Source organism: Ovis aries, chromosome 2 (genome assembly GCF_016772045.2).
Source record: "Ovis aries strain OAR_USU_Benz2616 breed Rambouillet chromosome 2, ARS-UI_Ramb_v3.0, whole genome shotgun sequence".
Classification (NCBI taxonomy): Eukaryota; Metazoa; Chordata; class Mammalia; order Artiodactyla; family Bovidae; genus Ovis; species Ovis aries.
Window position 1 is genome coordinate 138,185,411 of NC_056055.1, and position 20,466 is coordinate 138,205,876.

Here is a 20,466-nt window from a genome sequence, read left to right on the forward strand (position 1 = left end):
TTGAAAGATTTGTTTTAGCATCTTGGCACTAGAAGCATCTCTTTGAAGTGACTAAAATCCTCATAAAGGTACCTTCTTGGTACCAAATAGTGTATGAAGAGAGAAAAATTCAATTAATCGGCTAGACATTTACAAATATCCAGAAATTTTGCATTGTTAAAAACACCTGCTCTATTTTTGCTGTATTTTCTTGTGGCTCATATCAATATTATGACAGATTAGGAATAGTGTTGGCTCTGATATCACTGGTGGTAAGTTTAACCCTGGTCAGGCATTTGACCTCTAAAATTAGGAGTTGAACTTCAAGTCCTAGACAGCTCTAAATATTTAGGGCTCAGGTTTTCTAAAAGAAAACCATAGCTCAGCTCTAACAAACTCAAATGAGAACAGCTTGGAGACAGGACTACATCTTACTCATTTGTTTCACACAGTGTCTGGCATACAGTAAGTGCTTAAATAATGTATGCTTGTTAAATAAATAGGATCATATGTGAAGAAGGTACAGCTGAAGTCTGCAACCATTTTTAAGCCTGTTTTGAATTTTTAAGAAAGTTTCTATCGGAAAAAAATAGTTATAACAAAGATTTCTGGTCTTTTTTTCTTAAAAGGGAAGATTGTTCTACTTTTTAAGGGAAAAGTTGAAATGCTAAGTCAAGACAGAAAACTCTAGAGGTCACTGGAAGACAGAGACTGGATTTGGTCCACAGAAGTGTTTTGTTTGATTAGCACAATGATGTGGGGGTTTTGGTTTTGTGGCTGGTTTACTTTTTTACTTAAATCAGTTTTTTTTTTTTTTTTAAAAATCTGGATTCTCTTGGATAATGAGAAGCTCTGACCTCTGAGAGGATCCCCACATTGCCCCAACCTGCTGGAGCTAAGAGCTTTGTATTTTGCCAGGAGGAGGCCCTCTCTAGTTCCCTGCAGTTCCTACCCCTCACACAAAGCCCATATCTACACCCTGTGGCAGAAGGATCTGAACTTTGGTTAACTGTGCTAGTAAACAGAGTGGCTTCTCCCAAGTGTTATTAGGCAACACTGCTTATAATAAAATGGACCACTGCTTGGTAAACTGTGCCTGGACTGAGAAGAACAATGAAAAGTCTACAAATACCTGGAGAAAATGCCATACTTCGGGCTTCCCGGAGTGCAGTGTAACTGTCATTATCCTGTACTGGTTTCCTAGGGCTGCTGTAACAAAGTCCCAAAAACTGAGAGACTCCAAACAGCAGAAATGTATTCTGCAGTCCATGGAGTCGCGAAGAGTCGGACATGACTGAGCGACTTCACTTTCACTTTTCACTTTCATGCGTTGGAGAAGGAAATAGCCACCCACTCCAGTGTTCTTGCCCGGAGAATCCCATGGACGGGGGAGCCTGGTGGGCTGCAGTCCATGGGGTCGCACAGAGTCGGACACAACTGAAGTGACTTAGCAGCAGCAGCACAACTCTGGAAGCCCGAAGTCTAAGATCAAATTGCTGGTGAGACTGGCTCCTCCAGGAGGCTCTGAGAATCCATTCCTTTCTCGTAGCTTCTGGTAGCTGCTGGCAATTCTTGGTGTTCCCCTGACTTGTACACAGATGACTCCAATCTCTGCCTCCATTTTCACAAGGCCCTCCCCTCTGTGTGTCTGTGCCTCAAATTGCCTTCTCTTTTCTCTTAAAAGGACACTAATTGGTTTAGAGCCCAACCTAAACCTGGGCTGATCTAATCCTGAGATCCTTAATTACATCTGCAAAGGGCTTCCCTGGTGGCTCAGTGGTAAAGAATCCCCTGCTAACGCTTCGATCCCTGATCTGAGAAGATCCCACGTGCCATGGAGCAACTAAGTCCACGTGCCAGGGTTACTGAGCCTGTGCCCTGCAGCCCATGCTTCGCAAGGAGAAGCCGCTGCAGTGAGCAGCCCACGCCCCACAGCTAGAGCACAGACCCCCACTTGCCCCAACTCGAGAAAAGCCTGCACAGTAACGAAGACCCAGCACAGCCAAAGATGAGTTAAAAAAACTATATAAAAATATTACATCTGCAAAGATGCTAAGCCCCTTTCAGAGGTCACTGAGATTTGGAAGTCACTGTTCAACTCACCATGTATTGTTTTCAGGGGCACTAGAAACCAGGTCCATAGAGTATTTACAAGAGATTTTGGTTCCTGCGGGCCATGGAGACCTTAAGCCCCAATCCCATCAATGGAGATCTCATCTCCTGATGTCTGGACAGTCACCTGGGGACAGGAGAGCTGATGGAGGGATTTACGCTTCAAGGATGCCCACTAAGGAGCACCTGTCATTGCCCTGACAGCAAACTCCGGTTCCTGTCCTACAATCCTCCTGAATAGGCTGGTGTCCAGTGTGGACCAGGAATTTGTGTGTTTGAATGTTTAGGTAAAGCCAGGAAGACACTCTGGTGGGTGCTACACACCCAATCCACTTCACATACTCACTTTATAAGCCATCCTTGTATGTATGACCCCTGGTTTAAAGGACTAGCCAAATTTTCATTAATCTAGTGAGTATTTATTGAATGCCAATTACATGTTAGGTAATTTTCTGCCCACCACGGATACAGCAGTGAAGAAAACAGACAAGGGAGCTTACATTCAAATGGAAAATAAGAAAGAAAGGGAGGAAGAGAAGTCGGAAGGGAGGGAGAAAATAGTCAGTGGTGAGAATTTGGTTAACATTATATTTTGAATTTAAGATTATATTTTGAATTTGGAATTTATATGATTTTATGATGGGTTGGATGAGAAGTACGGAAGAAGCAGAGGCATCAAGGGTGACTATATAGTTCTGACATGAACATACAATCTAGAAGGATGAAGTTGCCATTTAACAAGATGGGGAAGCCTACAGGAGAGGTTTGGTGGGTATGAGGAAGACGGAGAGTTGAGATTTGGACATGTCTATTTGACATACAAGTTAAGAGTTTGAGTAGATGGATATTTGAGTCTGGAGTTCAGGGGAGAGGTCCAGGTGGAACATAAATATAGGAGGATTCAGGGGGATACATGGTGTTTAAAACCACAAGACTAGATGAGATGACTAAGATTATGAGTGGATCAGGAAAGGAGAAGTGGTCAGAAGACTGAAGCTCAGGCTCTTTAACCTTAATGGATCAGGGAGATGAGGAGCCAGCAAAGGACACTAAAAGGAGTAGGCAGTAAAGACAGAAGAGCCAAGAGAGTCAGGGATCCTGGAAGCCCAAGTGAAGAAGTGCCCCAAGGAGGAATAGTGGGTCAGCCAAATGTTGCTTTTTGGTCAAGCAAGATGAGGACTGAGAATTGATGACGGCTGGAATTAGCAATGTGGAGGCAATCGGTTATGTTAAGAGTAATTTTGGTGCAGCAGTAGAGAGGAAGCCTGATTAGAGGAGAGGAACTGGAGACTGCAGGTATTGACAAATATTTCTAAAAGTTCTGTGATAAGGCAAGCAGAGATTTGAGGCAGTAGCTGAATGGGGAATATGGGGTCAAGAGTATGGTTGTTTTTAAGATAACAGACATTATAACACATTGGAAATAATCCAATGGGGTGGGAACTTGATGCACAGGGAAAAAGGGAGAACTGCTGGAGTGAAGAGGTACAGGCAGTAACACTCTAATAAGCTCAAGGCCTTTACAGTAGAGATGCAATTCCAATACACCATCATGCCCATTCTCCCCTGCGGCTGACTTAATCGGTGCTTCCAAACCAGCTATAAACCACAGAATCACTGAGAAGAAGGGAGGGCACTTCTCCTTTAGATGCTACTATTACTATCCCTGACTTCCCAGGTGGTGCAGTGGTAAAGAACCTGCCTGCCAACGCAGGAGACACAAGAGACTGTGTCGAGGATTCAGTCCCAGGGTTGGGAAGATCCCCTGGAGTAGAAAATGGCAACCTGCTCCAATATTCTTGCCTGGAAAATCTCACCGACAGAGGAGCCTGGCAGGCTACAGTCCACGGGGTCTCAAAGAGTCGGACATGACTGAACACACACACCCAACAATGCATTACTATCTCCACAAATGAGTGGCTGTAAAAGTGCATTGTTACAATTAACAATGGTACTGAGAACCATCATTCAACAACTATTTTTTGGCCTACTTTGTGCCAGTTCTAGGTGTTATTCTAGACACTGGGGACACAACAGTGAAATATTCATGTCTGAAACATTTTTATTAGCTATATTACAAAGAGATCTGTATGCACTTATTTTTAACAAAAAAGAAAAATGTGTTTGGGGTTGTCTTGAATATTTATGCTTTGTAAAAAGCCCCATTTCTTTATGAGTGATAGGCTTTATTATCGATGGTGTTCCAAAGGCTGGTTTTGGAATAGGTATCTGAGGCACTTTTTCCACTCTCTGCCAGGTTTTACCCCAAGAGCCTTTCCAAATATATTTAAGTGGTCTTGGAATTTGGTCACTTTCAGGTACGTTAATAGATATCGCACTTGCCTTTTAAGAACTACTCAATTTCGTCTTTTTAGTCTTTTAAATGTGACTTAAATGAAGTTATATTCTCTCACAAAACCAACTTGAGATCATTATTGAATTTCTCTTCCTTCAGTTTATATAGTCAAAAGAGTTCTACACATGGAAAACTGAGTATAGGATTGCTGAAACTTTTCACTAAATTTATATACCTGAATTTTCTACCTTTTCCTAAAAAACACTTTCCACCTTGCTGAACCTTTTAAAAGGTCAACAGCTGCTTTGAGAGCATTTATTTGTTGCAGCCTTTTCTGTAGCCTTTTCAAGTTTTGTTTCTCTGATTTCCTGGCAGTATACTTATTTCATGGGAAACATTCCTTTCAGAGAAGCACAAAGCTCTTCTCAAGGTCTCTTTGAAACTTCCTCATTCATGTTTGCTAGATTTTCTACTAGTTTAAAATTTTATTTCAGCTTTAACTATCCTATAGTCTATTATACTTTATTTTAGAACGTGTATATTTTCCAAAAGACACACACAGACATTTATTTTGTAACTTTTGTATTACCCTTGCTTTCTTCAGAGCTTACTTCTTACAAGTGTTTCAAAGGACATATACCAGTTCTCATACAGTTTTAAATATTGTTTGCTGTCTGCATTTGTGAAGCATTTCTCTAATCTCTTGAGCTTCCCTTCTGACTCAGCTGGTAAAGAATCCGCCTGCAATGTGGGAGATCTGGGTTAGCTCCCTGGGTTGGGAAGATCCCCTGGAGAAGGGAAAGGCTACCCACTCCACTATTCTGGCCTGGAGAATTCCATGGACTGTATAGGGGTCACAAAGAGTCAGACATGACTGAGCGACTTTCACTTTTCTCATCTCTAAACATCTGTTTGTCACAGAACTCAATTACATCATGTTCACTATTAGAGATCTGAAATAACATAGCCTAAAAATTTGCTCCTTGAAGCAATTACACACAGTACAAAAGGCTTTTATAACATGGATGATCTATAACATGTGTGTCCCCCCCACCCCGCCCCCGCCTATAAAGTCAACTCTTTACTCCTACTCATTCTACTGGAGGCTTTCTACTGCGGGATGTGAGGAAGTGCAGGTGGGCCAAAACTTACAAGAATTCATGAGGTCTATGCATGTGCCTATATGTATGAGAAAGTTTACATTCATGTCAATTAAATGTGTCATCTACACAGAGAACAGACTTGTGGCTGCCAAGGGGCAGGAGGTGGGGAGGGATGGATTGGGAGTTTGGGATTAGCAAATGCAAACTATTACATACAGAATGGATAATCAATAAGGTCCTACTGTATAGCACAAGGAACTGTATTCAACATCCTGTGATAAACCAGGGAAGAGAAGGTGAAAAATAATGTATATATGTATTACTGAATCATTTTGCTGTAGGGTAGAAACTAACACAACATTTTAAGTCAACTATACTTCAATAGAATAAATTTTAAAAATAAAAAATAAATGTGTCATTTGATTAAAGTGTTTTGGATCCCTGGAATCCAAATAGTAAACAGGATGGGTAATGTTGATAGGACAAACATTCCAAAACTAATACAAATACAGCAGTTATGCTTAAATGAAGGCAGCAGATGAAAATTTCCAAAATATCCATGTTCATATTTTTGCCACAAAGTGAACGTAAACAGACTTTTAAAAGCCCAAAGTTTAGACAAACTATAAATTCTTTTAGGAAAACTGTAATGGACTATATCATGAATAAAGAGTTTCAAAGTGTTTTTTAGATGAAGCTTTTTGCTTCTCTAAAAAGGATATTTTACAGAAAATATGCACATTGCCTTAAGAGTAGAGAAATGAAACTTGAAAATAAAACCCTTGAAAAGATGTATACTACTTCTATGGGCAAATTACTTACCTGCTCCGTGCCTCAGTTTATGCTTCTATATATCTGTGAATTAATGCCCTGAGTGGGTGCACAGAGGCACTCAATAAATGATAAGTGAAGTTGCTCAGTTGTGCCCGACTCTTTGCGACCCCATGGACAGTGAGTGGCCTGCACCAAGCTCCTCCGTCAATGGGATTTCCCAGGCAAGAGTACTGGAGTGGGTTGCCATTTCCTTCTCCACGGGATCTTCCTGACCCAGGGATCGAACCCAGGTCTCCTGCATTGTAGACAGACGCTTTACCATCTGAGCATCTCCTTTTTAGAAGTCAGGAAACAAGTATTATCACCTGTTTCCATTACTTTAAATTATCAGAAGATATTGTAGCCCCTCGGTAAAGTTTCTTAATATTAGGCGCTGCTCAGAGGACTGGGTTGGAAGAGATGAAGAGTGTTTCTACTGCTTTGAGCAAACAGAAGGTTTTGTCAGCTCCAGCCAAACTTGAGGGCTCCACCAGGAAGGAAATAGTGCTTCTGCCAACAGTGACTCTGGAACTCAAGTATGTTTTTCTCATTTTAGTTTAGTGGCAAAATAACTTGAGACTTACGCAACAAACGACTCAGCCATCCAGTGGTATTCACACCCGGGTGGATGCCAATCTCACACCAGGGAATTCTCCACAGCTGGACACTGGCAGCAGCTTCCTCTGCCTCGCAGAGTGGGAAGATGCCACTTATCCAGCCACACTGGCCAAGGCTGCTGCCCAAGTTTTAAATGGAAGCAAAAATCTTTTCTTTAGGAATGAGGTCGGCGCTTTGTTGTTCTCTTGTTTGTTTGGGGAAAGTGAAATACTGGTGGAGAAAAGGCAGCCTGCTCAGAGGCAAGGCTAGTGGTTTCAGCTGGTGGGCATCTATTTCCCAGTCCTTTCCTCTCCATAACCCCGGTCCACTACTCCTGCCTTTTTCTAAATGCTTTCTCTGTCAAGGCCTTGACTTCACTTTTTGGAAAGTGGTTACAAATAAATGGCGCTTGCACCACTAGCTAGAGGTTCCTCTAGCCCGACAGCAGCTGAAAGAAAAGAAAGCTGTCAGCACATTGTGAGTGCTGCTGCTGCTGCTGCACAAAGCCAAGAAGATCTGCCACTGAAGAGAGAAGAGGTAGGTGGGGAAACAGTGAAGGTGGTCAAAAGGTACAGCCCTCCAGTTCTAAAGAGATGCAATGTAGCAGAACGGTGGTGACAAGTAATGATAATATATTGTAGATCTGAACAATGCTAAAGAGACTAGATTCTTTAGCAATGTTCTAAATGCTGAGATGAGATCCAGTTCTCATCCCATCTCAAAGAGGAAAAAATTGTAACTATGTGAGGTGATGGATGTTAATTAGTAATAGGTATTTCCATATAGAATCATGTTATACACCTGAAACGAATATGTCAATTATAGCTCAAAACAAAAACAACCATCCACTGAGCCCTCCCTCCGTGCCAGGCTCATTCGAGAGAATGCAGGCCGAGGCAGCAAACCCCAAAGAAGTCCCAAGCATAAGCATCTCTCTCACTCAGCTAGGCGGCCACGGAACCTCTGCGGGCATCTCTGGCCCCAAGATCCGGGCCAGTGCCCAACAGGAAGCCCCGCAGGGGAACTTCGCCAGTCTGCAGCCTCAAAACAAGTCGGGCTCAAGACTATCCAGTAACCTGGAGATGCAGCGAAACACCGTTTTGAATCCTGGCAGCTTCTCGGGCTCGACTGAGTTTAACGCTCTAGGAGTGAAACCAGAGTTGATACTTTCTTCACTCACCCGTGAGGCCACCCGCTGACGGGCCCCTTCGCTCAGGGCTTTAGAGAAAATTAGAGAAGATGAAACAAGAGGCCAATTCTCCCCACTCCATTCCCCCCTGCCCCACCACCACCACCGTTGCTTTCCTCTCCTAACCCGCAGCCTCAAAGCAAGTTCAACGACAGGCCTTGCCTAAAGAGATCTCCGCGCCCCTGATTGCGCAGGCTTGGTCCCACAGGGGGCGATTTTCGAGGGGCTCGCGGGCTGCCTGGCCGCACCGCGCTCCTGCATCTCTCCTCTGCTTCCAAGCTCGGTGTAGTCTGGTGTAGCGTCCCAGCCACTCGCAGCAAACAGTTAACCTAGCCGGGTCGGTCGACCCAGCTACGCGTCTTCCAGCGAACCCGAGTCCCGCGCACCCCGCCCCACCGCCGCGGCTCCCGCGCTCGCCCAAGTCCGCCCGGCCCGCGGCCCGCGGGCGCCGGACCAGCCACCTCCCTCTGCGCTGCCGGCTCGGCTCCCTGGCCCCCGCTACTCCTTCACCCCTTCCCTCGCCCAGCCTCCCTCGGTTGGACCTGGGTCGGGAACCCCGGCCCCTCCTCCCCCGCCGCCTCCCAGGAGGTGCCAGTACCGATGCCCAGGATGAAGACGAAGCCGGTGACCACGAGCACCGGGTGCCAGTTAAACTCGAGCGCGGTCCCGTCCCAGCCGAGCCCCTCTCGGTAGTGGAGGACCCAGATGAGGGTGAAGATCACAGACAGGAAGCCGACGAGCAGCGCCGACACCAGCAGCGCCAAGAAGCCCCTGTAGCCCTCCATGGCCATCAGCGCCCCATACTCCGCGCGCTGGCGGCGAAGGAGCTCGCGAGGCGGCGGCCCCCGGGTACTGGCCTGCGGCGGGACGCGGCGTCGACTTTTAGGAGCTGTCTCCGCCCCGGGGAGGGGCTTCGTCGCGGGCCTGCCTGGGATGCGGGGCCTCGGGGCGGGGGCAGCTGGCCCTTCGCTCAGAGACTAGCCCCGCCCTGGGGATCTCGTGGTCGGCGTCTGCGCTTGCAGAGAGCTCGAGTAACCGATCTGGTTAGTTGTTGAGAGCAAGAGTCCAGAAGATTCCACACCCGCCGCTTTCTTTTAACTTTTCCCGTGTCTCTTCCTTCTCTGAGAGGACGCTGAGTAAGGCAGTGGTGTGCACAATCGGTTAACAGAAGAGAGGGGTCCGTCGGGTGGCTTTGTGTGTGATTTTGACTTACGAAGCCTCCTAAGCTGCACACCTAGAGGACTGGCTGTCTTTGATGCCAAGGAGGAGCCTGTGAGACAGTGTGTACCCGGTCTCATCTAGCAAGGAAACTACTGGCAGTGAGCTCCTAACAGAGAAAGCAGACACCTCTGGGACCCTCGACTTCCCCATATGTGGTAAAAAATGGGTCTTAAAAGTGCCGCCTGTTCAAACGTATTTGGACTAAAGCCTCATCTTGGTGGCCCGAGCTTACTCACCCCCTGCCCTCTTTCCAGCACTCAGTTCACCTTCCCCGCTGGACAAGAAAAGTGACAGAATTATCATTGCTGTTAAAGAAAGCAGGGCTGTGGCTGCAGGTCTCCTAGAATGCATTTGGGAACCTTCACTTCTAGCTCCTCCTGTGACTCATCTCCACAGGCTGTTAATTGTTTACCATATTGTCCTGTTGCCATTGTGAAAGCCCTTAGAATGTGTAGGAGGTGTATGGGCGTGATTTTCAATGGAAAAGATAGGTTTTAGGCAAGGAAGTAGGAGTGTCTCGCACTGGTAGTGGTCCAAGATTGAGGTCTCAGAGTCAGAGGCTACAGACTTCACTGCTGTCGAGTTTTCTCTTGATGGTAAAAAGAAAGGAAGAAAAAGAGAGTAAACAAATGGGAAAAGAAGGACCCCTAACCACAGTATGGGGCTTCCCGTGGCTCAGTGGTAAGAATCTGCCAGCCAATGCAGGAGACGCAGGTTTGATCCCTGGGTGTGGAACATCCCCTGGAGAAGGAAATGGCAACCCATTCCAGTATTCTTGCCTGGAAAATGCCATGGACAGAGGAGCCTTGTGGGCTGTAGTCCATGGAGTCATGAAAGAGTCGGATGTGACCTAACAACAACACCCACAGTGTAAGGCTCTCTATGGTCTGGCCCTGCTGTCCATGGCTTCTCTCCCAGTTCCTGACCACTTCCTATGCATGTCCCTGCCTCTAAAATTGCCCAACACCATTTCCACCAAGAAACCTTACCTGTGTCTGCCTACACCCCTATCTTATACACGGACAGAGGAATCTGGAGGGCCACAGTCCATAGGGTCACAAAGAGCTAGACTAAAGTGACTTAGCATGCACGCACACAACCACCTCCCCATCCAGTGCCTCTCTGCATCACTTACCAAAGAGTGATATACCGATCTATTCCTGTGGCTGTCTCCACTCCCCAGACAGCCCCTGAGAGTACTAACTGTCTAATGTATCATTTTATCCTTCCTTGACATATAGTGGGAGAAGGAAATGGCAACCCATTCCAGTATTCTTGCCTGGAGAATCCCATGGACAGACGAGCCTGGCGGGCTACAGTCCATGAGGTTGCACAGAGTCAGACACGACTGAGCGACGAACACACACTTGGCATATAGTAGCTACACAGTAAATGTTGGGAGAAGAATGGGACTGACTGTGTCAGTCAGGGTGCTGGCAGGAAGAAAACGGATCATTCCAGTTGGGCAATTTAATAATGAACAGGGCTATTTACAAAGTTGTGGGCAAGGTGTGGGAAAGCACAAGGGGTTTGCAGTGTCCAGACCTGAATGGGAGAGGGTTACTGAAATCCAGAGAGAGAAAGAGAGAGACAAAGACAGAAAAGACACACACACACACACACACACACACACACACACACACACACACACACACGAGAATAGTGTGAAAAGGGCAGCCACACTGGGGCCATGGTCTTGAGTTGAGGGATGCAGCCAGCCTGCAGGGACCCCACAGGGAGGAAGAATGAGAGGGGCGTGAATATTCCAGCCTTGTCTTCTTCCCCTCCGGTCTCCTGCCTGGTCCCAAATGACAGAAGCTAATCTGAAACCCAGAAGAAAGATGATGGGGCACATACAGGCCAGTCTTCAGGACACAGCAGAGTGGAGAAGAGTGAGAGCAGATGCATAGGAATAAACAGAAACCATCGCCGCTTCTTCTGGTCTTATTTTTTCAGACCCTTGGGTTCCTGAGTGCTACAAAGATCCCCTGTTTAATTTTATACTGTTTCTCTTCCTCTTCGACCTTTAACTAGTCCTTGTTTAACAACAATATCACTGTGTCCCTATTCTTCTCTCTAAAAGTATCTAGTTCTTGTCCCCAGGTAACTTCTTTACACCCTTAGCCCAGCACCTTCACTCCACTCTTGATTTGATTTTACTCTGCAGCAGCAGCAAAGAATTCCAGACTCCATTTAACAAAACACCTTAGGAGAATGAAAACATGGCCAAATAATATGAATGATGTTGAATCACGTTGAAGTTACCAGCTAACCTGAGAAAACTTTCAACTTTTAAGTTGTCCTTTAAAGACCTAACTTTGATAAAACTTGTCACTTTGAAGAGGAAACTTTTAAATAAAAAGATTGTTGTGGCTTGGTATGAATAACTTTTAAAAACAGAGTTGTCATCTAAGTTTCCTTCAGGGGTGAATAAACAGTTTGCCACCAAAGTACTTACTCGAGTACTTCGTAAAGTACTTTATAAAGTTATTTTGTGTGCTCAGACATGTGGTGTCCAACTCTCTGCAACCCTGTGGACTGTAGCCCGCCAGGCTCCTCTGTCCATGAGATTTTCCTTGCAAGAATACGGGAGTGGGGTGCCATTTCCTCCTTCAGGGGATCTTCCCAGGCGTCAAACCCACACCTCTTCCATCTCCTGCATTGGCAGACAGATTCTTCTTTTTTCTACCTTTTTAAAAAAATTAATTTATTTCAATTGGAGGATAATTACTTTACAATATTGTGATAGTTTCTGCCATACCTTGACATGAATCAGCCATGGGTGCACATGTATCCTCCCATCCTGAACCCCCCCCACCTCCTTCTCCACCCCATCCCTCTGGGTTGTCCCAGGGCACCGGCTTTGAGTGCCCTGCTTCATGCATCGAACTTGCACTGGTCATCTGTCTCACATATGGTAATATACCTGTTTCAGTGCTATTCTCTCAAGTCATCCCACCCTCGCCTTCTCCCGCAGAGTCCAAAATCTGTTCTTCACATCTGTGTCTCTTTTGCTGCCTTGCATATAAGATCGTTGTTACCGTCTTTCTAAATTCCATATATATGCATTAATATATATTGTGTATATATTATTATACACATATTAATATATATTAATATGTATTGGTGTTTTTCTTTCTGACTTACTTCACCTTGTTTAATAGGCTCCAATTTCATCCATCTCATTAGAACTGACTCAAATGCATTCCTTTTTATAGCTGAGTAATATTCCATTGTGTATATGTACCACAATTTCCTTATCCATGCATCTGGCAGATGGATTCTTTACCACTGGCACCACCAAAGATACTTTACTCAAGTACTTTTACACCAGTGCTATGGAAGGGCTTCCTGATGTGGAGGAGATGGAGTAGGGCATGAACAAGATAGCCTTCCAAAAAACCTGAGATTCTAGAAACATGTACATATTGGCGCAGATTTGTATTGTCCCTAAGAGAGTGGGGAGAGGTGTGGAGGGCCAGGGAGAGAAAACATAAACCCCACTCAACAAAGAGATCAGGAACCAGTGCCCTGTTTGCCGTTTACGTGCTGATCTTCTGTGAGGCAGCGTTGCAGTTTTGTGGTGTGTACAGAAGTCCAGTATTCTAATGTAAAGTATAATAAGCTGTTTGCTTACTACAAGCAGTAGCTTGCTTTGTGGAATAAGTGGACCATTTTTTTAAACTTCTAGATGTTGACTGTGTGTTGGTTACTCTCTGTTAACCGCTCCCCCCCCACCCCTATACCTTTCTTGGCCTTGCCCTGTGCCCCAAGAGGCTCCTGGCCCTTGGCTTCCTGCTTACTTTGGTGGCACTGGAAGATCAGAGGGCAGGAAGAAAGAGGGGTCATCGACCCATTTATCCCACCATGCCCCCTTGCTGGATCATGGTTTTTACAGTGGCTGTGTTCCTTTTTACTTCCTTCCCCAACTCAGCTCTCCCAGGACGAGTAAGGCCAGGTCCCCTTGCTTCTACAGGCCTGCATGTGCTTCTTCTTGTTCCTGGTCTTCACCATTCCTTGTGGGGTTCTTAACCTGAACAGACTGAAGAGTCTGCTTGCTATTTACCTTCTATAAATAGTGCCTGTATTGATTCAAGTCCCTCTCTCGAATGAAAGACTGCAAACCAGCTGTTTCCTGCAGGACCATGACAGAGACAAGTGGAAAAACACTCTTGCCTAATACTCCTGTTTCCCCAGCCTTCCTGCCTGTGCCTTCTTAGGCAATGTTAAGAATGAGAACTATGCGAAGCAAGAAGAAAAATCACAAGCAGGAGAAGTGAACTCCCACATCTTCATCTCTCCTCTCCTTCTAGGCGAGAGATTTGGGAATCAAAAAGCTGTCAGATGACTGAAATAGAGTGACTCACAGCTGACACAGTGACTCATGGTATAACCCAAGCCCAGGCAGTGGTCAAAGGCTCCTTAGCGAAAGAAAACTAGGGTTGCAGTTTTGAAAGGAACACAGTCAAATCCCTGTTAATGGGAGGAATATACTTTCCTCCTGTGTTGTCTTCAGGGCAAAAACCAAAGGTCTGCTTTTCTGAGGCATGTCTGACGGAACTGCTGAGGAGATTGGCCCTGGCTCTGGCGGTGGAGCTGGCCCCTGTAACCTCCCTGAGCCGAAGCTCCCAGAGTCCGTCTGCACTCAGAGGGAAGCAAGGAAGGACCTCATCTGTGTCTGGGACAGCCCAAGGAGCCCCTGTGTGGGAGGAGGCAGAAAGGAACTCTTCCCGAGGAAGTAGACCCAGGAGAAGAGGAAGATGTGTGGGGAGAGCAGAGCGAGTGAGGCGAGCACCTGGAGAGGTGCCCAAGGAAAGGCTCAGCTCCAGAGAGCTTCTTCCGCGTGTCAGGGGAGGGGATGGAGGTTGGACCAAGGCATTACTTCCACTCTCCACTGCTTTGTAAGATCTGCCTTACAAAGTGTGTGTGTTCAGTTGCTCAGTCGTGTCTGACTCTTTGCAACTCTGTGTACTGTAGCCTGCCAAGCTCCTCTGTCCATGGGATTTCCCAGGCAAGAATATTAGAGTGCGTTGTTATTTCCTTCTCCAGAGGATCTTCCTGACTCAGGGATCGAAACTGCATCTCTTACTTTCCTGCATTGGCAGGCAAATTCTTTACCACTAGTAAAAAATCTACTTAGGAAGCCCCAAATCTGCCTGACCCTTCACTTAATTTTTGAGTTTGATAAAAGGAGCTGGGGGCTGGGGGATGGACTTCAAAGTAATCAGTCTGCACAAAAGGGCATGCTGGCAGGCAAATTATCTCCAGGAATTAGTTAACCCTGGTTTCCAGTCTTCAAGGATCCAAATGCCAGTGAATTAAGAATACAGAAAAGAAAAGATGCTCAACATGGCTAATTGTTAGAGAAATGCACATCAAAACTATAGTGAGGTACTACCTCACACTGATCAGAATGGCCATCATTAAAAAGTCAACAAATAGTGAATGCTGGCGAGAATGTGGCGAAAAGGGAACCCTCCAACACTGTTGGTAGAAATGTAAGTTAGAGAAGCTACTATGGAAAACAGTGTGGAGGTTCTTCAGAAAACTAAAAACAGTAAGACAAAAACTATAATTCCAAAAGATACACACACCCCTACCTTCACAGTAGCGGTATTCATAATAGCCAAGACTTGGAGGCAACCTAACTGTCCATCAACAGATGAATGGACAAAGAAGATGTGGTGTCTATAGATACAATGGAATGCTGCTCAGCCATAAAGAAAAGGAAATAGTGCCATTTGCAGCAACATGGATGCATCTAGAAATTATACTAAATGAAGTAATTCAGAAAGAGAAAGACAAATACCATATTATCACTTATCTGTGGAATCTAAAATACGACACAAATGAACCTGCCTATGTGAGAGCTGGACTCTGAAGAAGGCTGAGCGCTGTAGAACTGATGTTTATGAATTGTGGTGCTGGAGAAGACTCTTGAGAGTCCCTTGGACTGCAAGGAGATCCAACCAGTCCATTCTAAAGGAGATCAGTCCTGGGATTTCTTTGGAAGGAATGAAGCCAAAGCTGAAACTCCAGTACTTTGGCCACCTCATGCAAATAGTTGACTCATTGGAAAAGACTCTGATGCTGGGAGGGATTGGGGGCAGGAGGAGAAGGGGACGACAGAGGATGAGATGGCTGGATGGCATCACTGACTTGATGGACATGAGTTTGGGTGAACTCCGGGAGTTGGTGATGGACAGGGGGGCCTGGCGTGCTGCAATTCATGGGGTTGCAAGGAGTCGGACATGACTGAGCAACTGAACTGAACTGAACTAATGAAACAGACTCATAGATGTAGAGAACAAACTTGTGGTTGTCAAGGGGGAGGGGGAGAGCAGAGGAATGGAATGGAAGTTTAGGGTTAATAGATGCTAACTACTACCTATAGAATGGATAAACAACAAAGTCTTAATGTATAGCACTGCTGCTAAGTCGCTCCAGTTGTGTCTGACTCTGTGCAACCCCAGAGACGGCAGCCCACCAGGCTCCCCCGTCCCTGGGATTCTCCAGGCAAGAACACTGGAGTGGGTTGCCATTGCCTTCTCCAGTGCATGAAAGTGGAAAGTGAAAGTGAAGTCGCTCAGTCGTGTCCGACTTTGTGCGACCCCAGAGACAGCAGCCCACCAGGCTCCCGTCCCTGGGATTCTCCAGGCAAGAGTGCTGGAGTGGGGTGTCATTTCCTTCTCCAAATGTATAGCACAGGGAACTAAATTTAATATCCTGGGATAAACCATAATGGAGAAAAAGAATGTAGATAGGTGTGAAACTGAGTTACTTGGCTGTACAGTAGAAATTAACACAACATCATAAATGAACTTATACTTCAATAAAAAATAGACTGTAAACTTCCAGTTTTAAGATGAATAAGTACTAGGCCTGTAATGTACAACATGATAAATATACTTAACTCTGCTGTATATCACATATGAAAGTTTTAAGAGAGCAAATCCTGAGTTCTCATCACAAGAAAGAAATTTTTTTCTGTTAATTTAATTTTAGATCTATACAAGATGATGGATGTTCACTAGACATAATCATTTCATGATGAATGGAAGTCAAATCATTATGCTGTACACCTTGAACTTATACAGTGCTATATATCAATTATATCTCAATAAAACTGGAAGGAAAAAAAGAATATGGAAAAGAAGAAAATATAGTTAATACAGAGAAAAGTTGTTTAAAGACACACTCCTGGACAGACTGACAAGGTTAGAATAGACAGTCTAAAATCAAGTCAGAGAATTAGCAAAGCAAAGAATGCTCTGGAACGCTTATGACCAAGCTTTCTTCCACATAAATCAAATTTTATGAGCACATTGGACTATTTGGATGGGACTTTATAGTATGTGAAGAACCAGGTTATATTATCATTAACGAGGAGCTAAAAACATTGTTTACTTCTAGAAAACTTTATGGGACGCTTCATTGTTTGCTTTGTAATAACAGGAATAAGTGCTCTAATTATAGTCTTCTCTCTCACTGATGCGTTTTTTGAAGGGTGTTCACAGATGGAGTGTCTCAGAAACATATTTCCAGAATTTTGGCTCACAGATGTCAAGATTTTATTAAAGTATGGAGGGATCATACTTGTCCAAAACAAAACTCTGAAAGTAGACCAGACAGGATTTTTTTAATTGGCCAAATATTTGACTAAATAAATTTTATTTACAAATAGCTTAGACAGACCTCACTGAATCATGGAAAGCCTTGATTACAATTTCTGGAAGCAGGTAAAGCTCTGTTTTAGAGAGAAAAACCAAATGGTGTAAATCCAAACTTTACTTTTGTTCCAGAATAATTTAGTATGGCTTCAGTCATTTATATATTGCTCCAAGTCTTGATCCTTGACATTCCAGTCAACATGAAGCATTTTGGAATGAGGGAACATACGCTGTTCCAGGACTTCAATCTACTGTGTAATCAGACAATTTACATGGGTCAAAAGCTGGGAGAGAGTTTGCGCCTCTGTGACAGGATGGTTTCAGGCTAGATCAGGATTCTTAACCTGATGTCTATGGATAAAATCTGAATGGGAGAAAAACTGCACCTTTATTTTCATTCATTTCTAAGTGAAATTCAGCAATTTATTTCATTATGAATGAGACAGCAAGCTCCATTAGCATTCACAGTGACTGTGATTTTGTCACCAATAGAAACCACTGTTAGTCTCCCATCCCATGGAGTGCTGTTGCAGGCATCTCAGCTCATCATCTGTGCTCAGCACTCTTAGAATAACAACAGTTATTAAACCCGTGGCTAGATCTTATAATGCATTAATAATGAAGCACCTATAGTGTTGTATCACAAATGGTTTCCTTGTTAATTTTGATAACCCCACTTCAGTGTGACTCGTTTCCTTTGTAATCAATCCCATGTTTAAAAATATTTATGCATTTTAAAACAATATTTGGAGGGGAGAGGTCCACAGCCCTTATTAGGCCTTTTAAAGGAGTCCATGGCACACAGAGGTTAGAATCCCTAAGGTTTTTAATCCCTAAGGTTTATAAAATCTTGACCTCTAAGGCTTATGCCTGCCCTTAAATCTATATTTTGAATAGTTGGATTCAGAAACCCAGGGGAAGGCTATCAATTAAATCAGCCTCACATCATACAAAGTGCAGTCACAATCTTTCTGTGATAGGAATACAAAAAACAACCCTTGAAGAACTTGATATATCTCTTGGAAAACAAACCTAGAAAAATCTTATATCTTCTTAACCCAGTTCAGTTCAATTCAATTCAGTCGCTCAGTCGTGTCCGACTCTTTGCGACCCCATGAATCGCAGCACGCCAGGCCTCCCTGTCCATCACCAACTCCTGGAGCTCACTCAGATTCACGTCCATCGAGTCCATGATGCCATCCAGCCATCTCATCCTGGGTCATCCCCTTCTCCTCCTGCCCCCAATCCCTCCCAGCATCAGAGTCTTTTCCAATGAGTCAACTCTTCCCATGAGGTGGCCAAAGTGGAGCTTCAGCTTTAGCACCATTCCTTCCAAAGAAATCCCAGGGCTGATCTCCTTCAGAATGGACTGGTTGGATCTCCTTGCCGTCCAAGGGACTCTCAAGAGTCTTTTCCAACAACACAGTTCAAAAGCATCAATTCTTCGGCACTCTGCCTACTTCACAGTCCAACTCTCACATCCATATATGACTACTGGACCCAGAGCTATTGCTAAATGCCAAGTTGTCCTGAATGTCATACTTCCTCAAGAATAAAAGTCTGTGTCTTGATTACTCTACATATTGATGGTCTGATGGTCTGGTAAATATGTTCTATAAGCATAGCCAGGTCAGGCAAGAGCGTCAGGAAGGCCCTGTTTGTTATGAGTATCCTGTTGTTGTTTAGTTGATAAGCCATGTCCGACTCTTTTGTGACCCACCAGGCAGCAGTCTTCTCTGTCCATGGGATTTTCCAGGCAAGAGTACTGGAGTGGCTTGCCATATCCTTCTCCAGGGGATCTTCCCAATCCAGGAATCAGACCTACGTCTCTTGCATAGGCAGGTGGGTTCTTTAACACTGAGCCACTTGGGAAGCCCATGCCTCTCTATATATACCTTTCTCCCGTACTTTGGCTGTTCTCCATTCCAGTAGCTACATTTTGTACAAGAACGCCTAGTACTCAGACCTGCCTACTACTGTTAAGGTGCCAGAGGAAGACTTGACCTTTTTTTTTTAACCCCCTTTCAGTATGGGGGCTTCCCTTGTGGCTCAGCTGGTAAAGAATCGGCCTGCAATGTGGGAGACCTGGGTTTGATACCTGGGTTGGGAAGATCCCCTGGAGAAGGGAAAAATGTTTTTGTCAAAAACGACAGAATGATCTCTGTTCGTTTCCAAGGCAAACGATTCAATATCACAGTAATTCAAGTCTATGCCCCAACCAGCAATGCTGAAGAAGCTGAAGTTGAAAGTTTCTATGAAGACCTATAAGACCTTCTAGGACTAACACCCCAAAAAGATGTCCTTTTCATTATAGGGGACTGGAATGCAAAAGTAGGAAGTTAAGAAACACCTGAAGTAACAGGCAAACTTGGCCTTGGAGTACAGAATGAAGCAGGGAAAAGGCTAACAGAGTTCTGCCAAGAGAACGCACTGGTCATAGCAAACACCCTCTTCCAAAAACACAAGAGAAGACTCTACACATGGACATCACCAGATGGTCAACACTGAAATCAGATTGATTATATCCTTTGCAGCCAAAGATGGAGAAGCTCTATACAGTCAGCAAAAACAAAACCGGGAGCAGATTGTGGCTCAGATCATAAACTCCTTATTGCCAAATTCAGACTTAAATTGAAGAAAGTGGGGAAACCCACTAGACCATTCAGGTATGACTTAAATCAAACCCTTATGACTATACAGTGGAAGTGAGAAATAGATTTAAGGGACTAGATCTGATAGACAGAGTGCCTGATGAACTATGGACGGAGGTTCGTGACATTGTACAGGAGACAGGGAGCAAGACCATCCCCAAGAAAAAGAAATGCAAAAAAGCAAAATGGCTGTTTGAGGAGGCCTTACAAATAGCTGTGAAAAGAAGAGAGGCGAAAGGCAAAGAAGAAAAGGAAAGATATACCCATTTCAATTCAGAGTTCCAAAGAAGGGAAAGGAGAGATAAGAAAGCCTTCCTCAGCCATCAGTGCAAAGAAATAGAGGAAAAAAATAGAATGGGAAAGACTAGAGATCTCTTCAAGAAAATTAGAGATAGCAAGGGAATATTTCATGCAAAGATGGGCTCAATAAAGGACAGAAACGGTATGGACCTAACAGAAGCAGAAGATATTAAGAAGAGGTAGAAAGAATACACAGAAGAAATACACAAAAAAGATCTTCATGACCCAGATAATCACAAAGGTGTGATTGCTCACCTAGAGCCGGACACCCTGGAATGTGAAGTCAGGTGGGCCTTAGGAAGCATCACTATGAACAAAGCTAGTGGAGGTGATGGTATTCCAGATGAGCTATTTCAAATCCTAAAAGATGATGCTGTGAAAGTGCTGCACTCAATATGTCAGCAAATTTGGAAAACTCAGCAGTGGCCACAGGACTGGAAAAGGTCAGTTTTCATTCCAATTCCAAAGAAAGGCAATGCAAAAGAATGCTCAAACTACCGCACAATTGCACTCATTTCACATGCTAATAAAGTAA

At 44.5% G+C, this 20,466-nt stretch overlaps 1 protein-coding gene across 1 annotated transcript in view; it reads right to left on the minus strand.

Annotated features, from left to right (window-relative positions):
- Positions 1-8,943, minus strand: part of LOC101106919 (plasma membrane ascorbate-dependent reductase CYBRD1) — a 32,719-nt gene extending 23,776 nt beyond the window's left edge. Inside the window, exon 1 of the mRNA XM_027964862.2 lies at positions 8,688-8,943. Within this exon, the coding sequence (XP_027820663.1) occupies positions 8,688-8,880 (193 nt within the window). The 5' untranslated portion in view covers positions 8,881-8,943. The remainder of the gene's footprint in view (positions 1-8,687) is intronic.
- Between the last annotated feature and the right edge of the window lie 11,523 nt (positions 8,944-20,466).